The sequence below is a fragment of the Neocloeon triangulifer genome, unplaced genomic scaffold (assembly GCF_031216515.1).
Source record: "Neocloeon triangulifer isolate White Clay Creek 2 clone unplaced genomic scaffold, ASM3121651v1 ptg000014l, whole genome shotgun sequence".
Classification (NCBI taxonomy): domain Eukaryota; kingdom Metazoa; phylum Arthropoda; class Insecta; order Ephemeroptera; family Baetidae; genus Neocloeon; species Neocloeon triangulifer.
In genome coordinates this window covers 5,372,183-5,381,363 of record NW_026775556.1, presented here as the reverse complement: position 1 = coordinate 5,381,363, position 9,181 = coordinate 5,372,183, and the positions used below count along the sequence as shown (strand labels likewise).

The 9,181-nt window shown below is 33.5% G+C and overlaps 2 protein-coding genes across 4 annotated transcripts; both read right to left on the bottom strand.

The window, feature by feature from the left end:
* Window positions 1–480: 480 nt before the first annotated feature.
* LOC132200155 (uncharacterized) lies at window positions 481–4,306 on the bottom strand. 3 transcript variants are annotated; one of them, XM_059625401.1, is made up of 14 exons: window positions 4,216–4,306; window positions 4,042–4,163; window positions 3,818–3,989; window positions 3,623–3,765; window positions 3,520–3,575; window positions 3,315–3,468; window positions 3,092–3,249; window positions 2,159–3,026; window positions 1,990–2,102; window positions 1,754–1,913; window positions 1,560–1,702; window positions 1,167–1,317; window positions 962–1,113; window positions 481–901 (listed from the first exon to the last, which is right to left on the bottom strand). In XM_059625401.1, exons 8-14 carry the CDS (start codon window positions 2,226–2,228, stop codon window positions 710–712), a joined length of 981 nt encoding a protein of 326 aa, XP_059481384.1. In that variant the 5' UTR covers window positions 2,229–3,026; window positions 3,092–3,249; window positions 3,315–3,468; window positions 3,520–3,575; window positions 3,623–3,765; window positions 3,818–3,989; window positions 4,042–4,163; window positions 4,216–4,306; the 3' UTR covers window positions 481–709. The 3 variants fall into 3 exon arrangements, with proteins under 3 accessions (XP_059481384.1, XP_059481383.1, XP_059481382.1); XM_059625400.1 differs by lacking the exon at window positions 3,520–3,575; XM_059625399.1 differs by lacking the exons at window positions 481–901; window positions 962–1,113; window positions 1,167–1,317; ... (2 more) ...; window positions 1,990–2,102; window positions 3,520–3,575 and having other exon boundaries at window positions 2,714–3,026; window positions 4,216–4,300.
* Window positions 4,307–4,709: 403 nt separating this feature from the next.
* Window positions 4,710–9,162, bottom strand: LOC132200025 (vascular endothelial growth factor receptor 1-like). Its single transcript, XM_059625189.1, has 19 exons — window positions 9,076–9,162; window positions 8,873–8,997; window positions 8,655–8,820; window positions 8,359–8,476; window positions 8,116–8,300; window positions 7,874–8,058; window positions 7,533–7,821; window positions 7,316–7,477; window positions 7,130–7,254; window positions 6,895–7,072; window positions 6,749–6,840; window positions 6,536–6,686; window positions 6,098–6,367; window positions 5,800–6,038; window positions 5,621–5,743; window positions 5,430–5,559; window positions 5,295–5,376; window positions 5,135–5,240; window positions 4,710–5,071 (listed from the first exon to the last, which is right to left on the bottom strand). The coding sequence occupies exons 1-19, from the start codon at window positions 9,125–9,127 to the stop codon at window positions 4,916–4,918; spliced, it is 2,934 nt and encodes a 977-aa protein (XP_059481172.1). The 5' UTR covers window positions 9,128–9,162; the 3' UTR covers window positions 4,710–4,915.
* Between the last annotated feature and the right edge of the window lie 19 nt (window positions 9,163–9,181).

The following is a 9,181-nucleotide window of genomic DNA, read 5'->3' as shown; positions in this document are numbered from 1 at the left end:
GCACGACTTGATGCATTAAAATTTCCTATTGCATCAGTGTACGACTAAGCGCAAGTAATTCTTTATAATAGAAACACGGTTTTATCACTTTGCTTCTGGAATATTCTAAAAAATTCAATTTCTTCGTGCTTAATAATTGTACAATTGTTTTAAAAATCCCTTTTATATTTAAATAATAATTATGCTCTTATTTATTTAAAAAAGAGGCGCATACAAAGTCTTGATGTACATCATAGTATGATTATTTTGACGCGTGAACTTCAGACAAAACGTCTTGCCTATGCCACTCGATCGCTACACTCGACTGCAACGCACATTGCATACATATGATTCATTCAGGTGCTTGACTCTCCTGCTATTTTTATACAATACGAAAGATGAATTTATCCTATTAAAGTAAATTTTTTAAAATGTTTTCTAAGCAATAGTTAACAATGCAACCAAAAGTGAACAAAAATGCAGATTTTTTTTTTAAAGAATTACAATTTATTAATTTCATAAAAAAAGGAATGCGTCTTTTGAACAAAAATTTTTGATGATGAGTTACTTTAACTCACTTATAATATTCTATTGCAACCAGAAAAAAACATTATCACCTATAGATAATAGATAAAGGGATGTTATATTTTATATGACAAACAAACACTTTATTTGTTTTAAAAACAAAATTTTACCATTTCTAGTTTCCTTGGATATATCAGGGGTTAATTCAAGGGTTAATTTGTACCTGGATTTCTTTGATTGGTCCCTTCTCGCACCCACAGTAATAATTGCCACTGACAGCAGCAGCAACGTTGTTCATTGTAAATTTCACCTCTTTTATCACATAGTTCCTTAAGGCATTCTCAATGTATGATTCTGATGCTACTAATTTATTCCTATAGTTGTTTTTATCCCATGCCTACAAAAATCACGTAATTTTGAATGGATTCTGGAATGGCCTCTTAACAGCATTTTTTACCTCTGTAACTGATGTACCGTTGACAAGAATATTAAACGAGCATTTTTTAATTTCCACTGCTTTGAAAAAATTTGAGCATCCAAATGAGATATCATTGCCTTTCTCCACCACAATTAATTCTTTTCTAACATTATTCGGGGAAGAGTTGGCAGCTGCAAGATTGTTAATCGATAAGCCATAAGGTCAATATATTTAAACTGCGTACGTATAACATTGACCAGGATCGCAATTCCATCTTGAAGAAGCAAGTTGGGACTTTCTTCATACCTTGCCTCGCACAACCAATATCCTGAATGAATTTCCTTTACTGCCCTTCGAATGGTCAATTTATTCTTGAGATTGCTCACGAGATTGAACTGAAAATTAACCGAAATTAACCATTTTTTGTTATTTAGCAAAATAATGGGAGGTTATGAGGCTCGCAGTCATATAGTTAATTTAATCGTGTTTTTAAGTTTGGAATAAAAACCAATTAAATCAGAAAAAGTTAATTAGAGACACCAGAAACCAAGAATTTCAGTCCTGTCTCAATTTGAAATATTAAGCATAAGTATAATTGTTAAAATTATTAAATAAGTCCATACAAATTTGTACATACCGGTCTGTTAGGGCGTTGTAAGAACAAAGATGCGTTGGGATGTGTCAAATGGCAAGGTATATCAAAACCTTTTCCTTCTTCAACCTCAAGAATGCACGAGTTCTTCAAACAGTATTGTTCAAGCAGTAGGTCGGATTTTACTTCTATAATTATTATTATGGTAGTACCACATTGTTAAATTAAAAATATATTACCTTTAATGAACACTTCAAACGATTCAATTAAAATACCATCACTGAAACATCTGTATATGCCAGAGTCTTCAAGACGACTATTTTTAATTTTGAAAATGCTTTTTCCAGGTGTCGTTTTAATTTTGATTCGATTTTTATTGTTGCAAGTATCAATGTAGTCCTAGAAATTGCAAAATCTTAACTCTAATTTAGTGGAAGAGATAATTCAGATAATAAAATATAAAAAATTTAAAAACCTTTAAGTCGCCTAAATTTGGGAGGTGAGTTTCTGTTTCCCAAGTGAGATTGCCTTGACCATTGCACACAAGTTTCACAGTAGATCGCAGTTGATAAGTTTCTTTGCAATTGGCTGGAAATAACTTCAATTATGTACTTTTCTATGATCTTATTTCTTATTTGTCTTACCAGAAAAAATAATGCTATGTGTAAAAATAATCAAGGTGAAAACCCGAAATTCTAGATAATGCCCGTCCATTGCTTCTTATGTGGATTGATGAATGACTTAATTGAAACTGAGTACTGTATAGAATGGTGATCATTAATTTATAAAATCAATATCTCCATATAAATATGATATTTTCCTTCAATTGGTGAGGAAAAATGATTTTTCTTATCTTTGCCTGACCATATTTTGAATAGAAAAATTAAAGTTTAATTAATTCTAACCACAAGGAAAACCTTATTATGCCACATTAACCTCAAGATAAATTAATTGATTAACCTTCTCCTGTGTCCTGACCTCCTCAATTTTTCCTCAATCGGCTATTTCTGGGTTTACTCTAAGCTGTCTTTTACAATAAAAATTAATGGAATAGATTAATCATAACGCTTTATTGCAAACGCCCGTCATTCTTTCAATTTTCTTATTCAAAAGGACTCACTTGAAACTCTTTTGAATTAAATTTGGATTGAATTTAACGCCCACGGCTCTTTTGTATTTATTTAAAATTAAAAAAAATGCAAGATCAATATTAGTTTAATGATTTTTCTATTAGTTTATTCAAATGAAAAATTAAATGTGAGAAAATTGATTCAATGTGGCTTTATTTGCAAATTCTTGATAAATCTCCCGTTAATCACGAGGTACCACTTCAACTTGAAAATATTTGATTGCGTTAATGTAATTTCCGTCTTGGCAGCCGCACGCATACGCGCCACCGTCCGCGAAAGTAATGTTGGAAATTTTCAAAGCCACTTTTCGTCCAGCGTAAGTTGTTATGCCCAATGGAAAAGATGATGACGATCCACTCAAGGAATGACGTTCCTTATTAGCCTGCAGCAGTTTCAAAGTTAGAAAAATAAATTTACCACTGCTCATCAAGTAACTAGGATTTTTACCGGTTCAACAATCCGTCCGTTGAGATAAGGGGAAATATGAGAAACCTTGAGGGGACACGAGGCATGTTCATCCACGTTGTAAATATTAGAGCATCCAATTTTAATTTCTTCGCCCTCTTTAACTATCACCACCTCACTATCTCTTGGCGTATCTCTGGCTGTATCAGTATATTCAAAAATTTAATAAAAAAAATGTTAATATTGAATAGATCAAAATGCATACGTTGAATAAAAACATTGAAAGCGATTCCTTGGAGGTACACTCTTTTACTAGAAGGGTTGCGATAAATTGCCTCACAGGTCCAAAATCCTGAATGAATCGTCTTGTTTGCGTTGTGCATTACAATTGCACCTTTTGGTTTGTTGAACAACTTGACCTGAAAGTCAAATTAATTTTAATCGCATTAGTTCAATTTTTCTTCATTTACCTTGTCAAAAAAATTACAGCAGAGAAATTAGTTTTGTAGAAAATAGATATTTCGTCCTAGTATTGAATTAAAATTTAAATTGTTTTATTTAAAATAAAATTACTTCTCCGTTTGGAGTGTGAAGAAAAATGCTAGCATCCGGCTTTGTCACATAGCATGGGAGGCCAAAATCACTGCCTTCATCAATTCTCAGTACACATGAATGCTTCAGACAGTATGGCACGAGCAGTTTCTCGCCTTTGCCATCTTAAAAATTTGCATAAATATCAAATTAAATCCTTTGAGATGGCTCCTTTACCGTTTATGTACAAATGCGTAGTTTCTTTTAATGTGTCGTTCTCAAAACATTTGTAAATTCCAGTGTCATCAATCTTGCTATTTGTAATTTCAAGAATACTTTGCCGCGGCTCTTGCTGCAAATTTATGCTGAATCTGCTCCTTCCTTCAACAGGCTCGCCAATTCTATTTCTCTGTTGTAAAAAAATATTGACTTGCATTCATTACCAATTTATTATTTCAAACCTCTATTCCCTCCAAAATTAAATTTTTTGGCTCAGAGACCCACTTTAGATTGCCTTCACCGACGCAGGAAAGCGTCAATGTAGATTTTTCCCGGTGCTCCACTTCGATCACATAACTCTGTGCTGAAATTTAATGAACTTGTTAAAAGAAAAAAATTAAAAATAATTCCCGTACCTAAATTAATGCAGCTGAGTAATAGCCCAGCGACAAAACACCAGCTTAAGAGCCTCATTTTTACTGAGCGGAGTGTGAGAATGAACGAGAGAGAAATTATTTTGCAATCGATCTTGGCAAGGGTCACAGGTCTTGATTATCAGTTTATCAGGGTCAATGGTGCTTTATGTAATGCATCCTCATCTAGAGCTTAATCTAGAACTTAATATTTTTCCTTTTGAGTATTAAGCAGTGAACAATGTAACAATTCAAAAATATATTAAAAATTACTGAGATTATATCTTAGAGTTAGTTTTAAAAATGAGATAATTATATTATGTATAGTGTAACACGCTTTAATACATAATGTAATTATAATATCATTATAATACAACAGCTGGAAAGATACAGTTTGTTATTTAAAAATACATTCCACGCGTTATCTTTTTTGGTTAAAATAATTAAATAGAAAAAATAGGAAATAGCAATAATATTTTTTTTTAATATTTATCATCTGTCTTTTTATTAGGTACATTAATTGAAAATACCAATACAGAAAAAATAAAAAATAAACATTATTATGAAATAACCACATCCATGAATGCATTGTGCAATATTGGTGCAAAAATTGTAAAGCTTTTTATATAGCTATTTTATTTATTCATTTATCATTTTTTTCGCGCACACAAGGATATTATTGTACAATTAACCTCGGTTTCCGTTAGTTCTTTTTACTTTTTATTGGATTCATTTTGAGGTAGCCTTCAAATAATTCCTCTTCAGGTTTAGTCGGTGAAGAAAAGGGCAAATCTTGATAGTAAAAATTATTTTGCTGATTGTCCATTTTCACGTAAGGATCACTCAGGTCAACGTAGTACTAAAATGTAAGAATTATTTTCAAAATTCATTTTAAAACATGAATGCATAAATTATCATGTACTCTTTTAAAATTGTCGTCTAATATTTCGCCAAATATTTTGACCAGCTCCTCAAAATCAGGCCTTTTTGCAGGAGCTCCTTCCCAGCAGCTCAGCATGATCCGATATCTCAAAATTTTTCAATTACTCAAACATAAACTTTGGCTTTATAAATTGAATTACATAGATGATGTTGCGTGTTGGGGCTTGTCCATTCGGTACCCATCACAAAGCGTCTGCACAAATTGTGTGTCCACGGTAATGCCTGTGTATCCAGTCTCAAATTTTGTATTGTTTTAAATAATTTGGAATAATAACCTGGATAGGGTGTAATGGCTAGAGAGAAAAATTCCCAGAGCACGATCCCAAAAGACCACACGTCTGATCGAGATGAAAAAATTCGGTGATTGATTGATTCAATTGCCATCCACTTGAGCGGAAGAGGATCCTTTTGTTTGAGAAATATTTAATCTGATTAAATTTGCAAAACTAAATTAAAAAATTATTACATCTCCCTTTTTGAGGTAGTTGACGTCATTATACAAATTTCGGGAGAGACCAAAGTCACAAATTTTGACCACGTTATACTCGGCCAGTAGGATGTTTCTCGCGGCCAAGTCAGCATGCACAATCTCAATTAACACAGAAATCAAGATAGATTTTTCCAAGGAGAAAATTTTTTATGAACCTTTTTGGATGCGAGGTACTGCATGCCTTGTGCCAGTTGATAACTCCAGCAAACCAAGTCTTTGGTAGTTACACGCGCTGGTCGAATTTGTTCAATCTGTTCTTCGTCTTCCTCGCCTATTGCAAAATCAAGAGTATCCTTCAGGTGGTCGATCTGATCCACAAAATTATCTCTTTGCAGCAGAAGATACGAATGTAGATTTCCGTAAGGACAATACTCCACGATGACCAATAATTCCTCTATAAATAATCGTTATAAAATTTTGTTAAAACTTTGATGAAAAATATTGTCTCTCAACTGTTGCTCAAATTCACAGTGCAGGCACCAAGCAAGTTGACTACATTCAGGTGCTTCCCGAGGTGCATCAAAATTTTTAGCTCTTTCATTAACGCCTTAATGTGGGAGAGCTCGGCGTTTGGTTTGACCATTTTTACAGCAACCACCGTAGGTCCTTTTGGTTTGTTAATATTCCTTATTTTCCCTGCCAAGCCGATTGTCGCCCCACACAATGGGGCATTTGCTTCCGCGAGAACAACCATACCAAAAGCGCCACTTCCAAGTTTTTTACCTGTACAATTTTTGTGCAGCTTAAATGAAAAATTCGGAAAAATAGAGTTAAAAGAGAGGTGAATCTGATTTCTTTGAAAAAATATAATATCTAATTTCATGAAGTTATTGGATATATTGATTTTTTTTCATCTTATTGGGAATAATTGTGATCTAATTCATACCTTACCTAGTTTGAGGTGCTCTCTAGGAAATTCGTAGTTTTGATTGTACGGCAAAAGGTCTGCCTGCTGATCAAGGGCCACATTATGGTCTATGTACTCCGTCGCACCCTCCAAAAATAGCTGGACTTCCTGATTTGTCAGTTTGTTAACTTTTAACTAATGATAATTGAGAGAAAATCGTTTATTTCTATTTAACTTGACAAAATTTTTGCAAATACCTTTTGCTTTCGGACCACGCACAAAAGAAAAATTACTAGAAGAAAAAGGAAAATTATGACCGGGGTCAAATAAATTAAAAGTTTCCAAGGACCTAAAGTTAAAATTTAAATTAAAATGATATTTTCAATTTTATTTTCTTGCTAACTTTTTTCTGTAAGTTTGAATCGTTTAAATATGTAATGATTTGTTTTCCATCCGTGCACTTGGCATTCGTAAATTCCATAATCGGATTCCTTGACTTGTGATATTTTAAGATGCATTCCTTCTGATGGAAATGAAAATCTTGAACTATCATTTTCTGTCAGTGGCTCTGACCGTGCGTTCTGCAAAATGAATTTTGTTTGCCTTTCATATAACTAAATTTAAAAAAAATCAATTACATGGAACCAGTGAACCACTGGCGGAGGATATGCTTCCACCGTACAATCCAACTCTATTGTAAGTCCTTCACTCACAGATAAATCTTCATAAAGACTGGATTTCAAAAATTTGGGTGAAATTACTTCTGCAGAATTACAAAAAAACTTAAATTTAATATATTATCTAAAAAATAATTTCATACTGACTTTGTGGGTCAAGGTTGTATGATTGTTGAATCAATTGACCTCCATCATTTTCGCACTCTGCTTTGCAGCTGTAATTTCCAAAATCGATAGAGTTGTTTACATTACTTTTATTGGCCTCACTGATGTAAGAATAATCGTCTTCGAAATTAAAAATTTGCCAATCTGGAAAAACAAGGTAAGGGAAATTTAACCAAATGTAAGAATAAAATAAGAATACTTGATGTCTCAGGACTCTCAGGGAGAAGTTCAGTTTCAAGTTTATCGTGTCTCTGGTACGACCATTTCCACTTCCTTTTGCATGGATACTTTGGAACGTAACACAAAATTCTTACATCGTCACCCTCATACACTATTTCGGAATTCGCATCAATTTTGTTTCCGTGTATTACGTTGGTTATGACAGTGACTGACGAATTGGAGTCACAACCATTTGAATTGCAAGCCTTGCAAGTGAGTTTTCCGGTCACGTTTGTATTTAAGTAGTAAAAGGAGTAGGCTTTTGTCGTCTTTAAATTTTGATTAAAAAATTGACTTCCAAATAGCTATAGCACAATTTACCCATAATTTTTTTATTTTATTTTGATGTTTTTGGCTAGCGTTGTCGCAAGCTTGGCTAAGGCATTCAAAATCAGAAGTAAAATTTGACTTCCGTCCAGCTCTGACCTTGCAGCTGATTCCGCACTGCCTGCTTGGGCTTGGAAGGCAGTATGCCACGGGATGCGTTATTTCTACTTTCGGCTTGGCTGAAAAGAGGATTTAATTTCCAATTCAAAATAGTTTAGATGCCAATAATTTTTCACCGTCAATTTTTAGCGTGAGATTGAGCTCAGCTTGGCCTCCATCTGCACTGGCCACAATGCGATGAATTCCTTCGTCAGAATCGTCTGGATTTATTAAAACAAGGGTTTTAAAAAATATGTTATTTGGTCCTTCTTCATTTTTAATAAAGTATCCTTTTTCTTCTGAAGCTAATTCCCCCGATGGCCTGCAAAGCAAAATAATAATATTAAGCAATTCCAAAATCAATTATGAAGAAAACTTACAGAAACCAATCGACCTCAGCTTCACTTGGGATTACTCTTACAAACCATTTTAAACTGGGGGGAATATTCCCTGTTAGATGAACGTTCCTACTAAACTCGTCAACATACAATGTCACATCTGTTGATAAAAAAATTTATTAACTAATTTTCTCTTCTACGCCTTTTCCAAAATAAAAATGCAGCTGGTTTTGTCAAGGAATAATTCTATATTCCTTTTGGAAATGAGACAAGTAGTATATTAACAGTTGAAGCTTTTGTTTCTATTATAGCGTGTAATTATTTTGTATTTTTGGTACCGTATCTGAATGGATGTACCAAAATAAGAGTTGAATTTTTAAAACTGCCATTTTCGTAACATGAGTATGTGCCCATGTCCTCGGTCCAGGCATCAATGATGGAAAAGATAGACCGCCGAGGATTGTCTTTGAAAGTTATATGGTGTCGATAGGTGCCAGTGGCAGTCTGAATGTTGTGAAAATTATTTCCAACTTACTATATTGGTAAAATTAAATACCGTAATATTTCTTGCAACGAGTTCCGGAGATAAGTGCCACGTTAACTCCCCGTCACCAATGCATGAAAAGGTGATGTTCGAATGCTTGAAGAACGTCTTGTGAGGCATGTCAATTTGGCATTTCACTGAAAACTCAGTTTTCCAATGATATATTTAGAAATTGTTTTAAAAATATTAACGAAAGAAACAACTGATAATTTTACCTGTGTAAAAAAGTGAGAGGATTGGAAAAAGGAACCTGAAATTGAAATCCATTTTAGACTTATAAGAAGAAACCGTCTCATGGTCTGTCTAAGTCTAAAAGGAAGT

Bases quoted from the DNA above. Each gene is read 5' to 3' on its own strand.
- LOC132200155 (XM_059625399.1), bottom strand. From the start codon at position 4,273: ATGAGGCTCTTAAGCTGGTGTTTTGTCGCTGGGCTATTACTCAGCTGC. The intron at 4,164-4,215 runs GTACGGGAATTA...ATTAAATTTCAG, and splicing joins ACTCAGCTGCATTAATTTAG to CACAGAGTTATGTGATCGAA. The intron at 3,469-3,622 runs GTAATTTTATTT...TTTGACTTTCAG, and splicing joins TTCACACTCCAAACGGAGAA to GTCAAGTTGTTCAACAAACC.
- LOC132200025 (XM_059625189.1), bottom strand. From the start codon at position 9,127: ATGGATTTCAATTTCAGGTTCCTTTTTCCAATCCTCTCACTTTTTTAC. The intron at 8,301-8,358 runs GTAAGTTTTCTT...TTTGCTTTGCAG, and splicing joins GCTGAGGTCGATTGGTTTCT to GCCATCGGGGGAATTAGCTT. The intron at 6,687-6,748 runs GTATTTGCAAAA...AATTATCATTAG, and splicing joins GCGTGGTCCGAAAGCAAAAG to TTAAAAGTTAACAAACTGAC.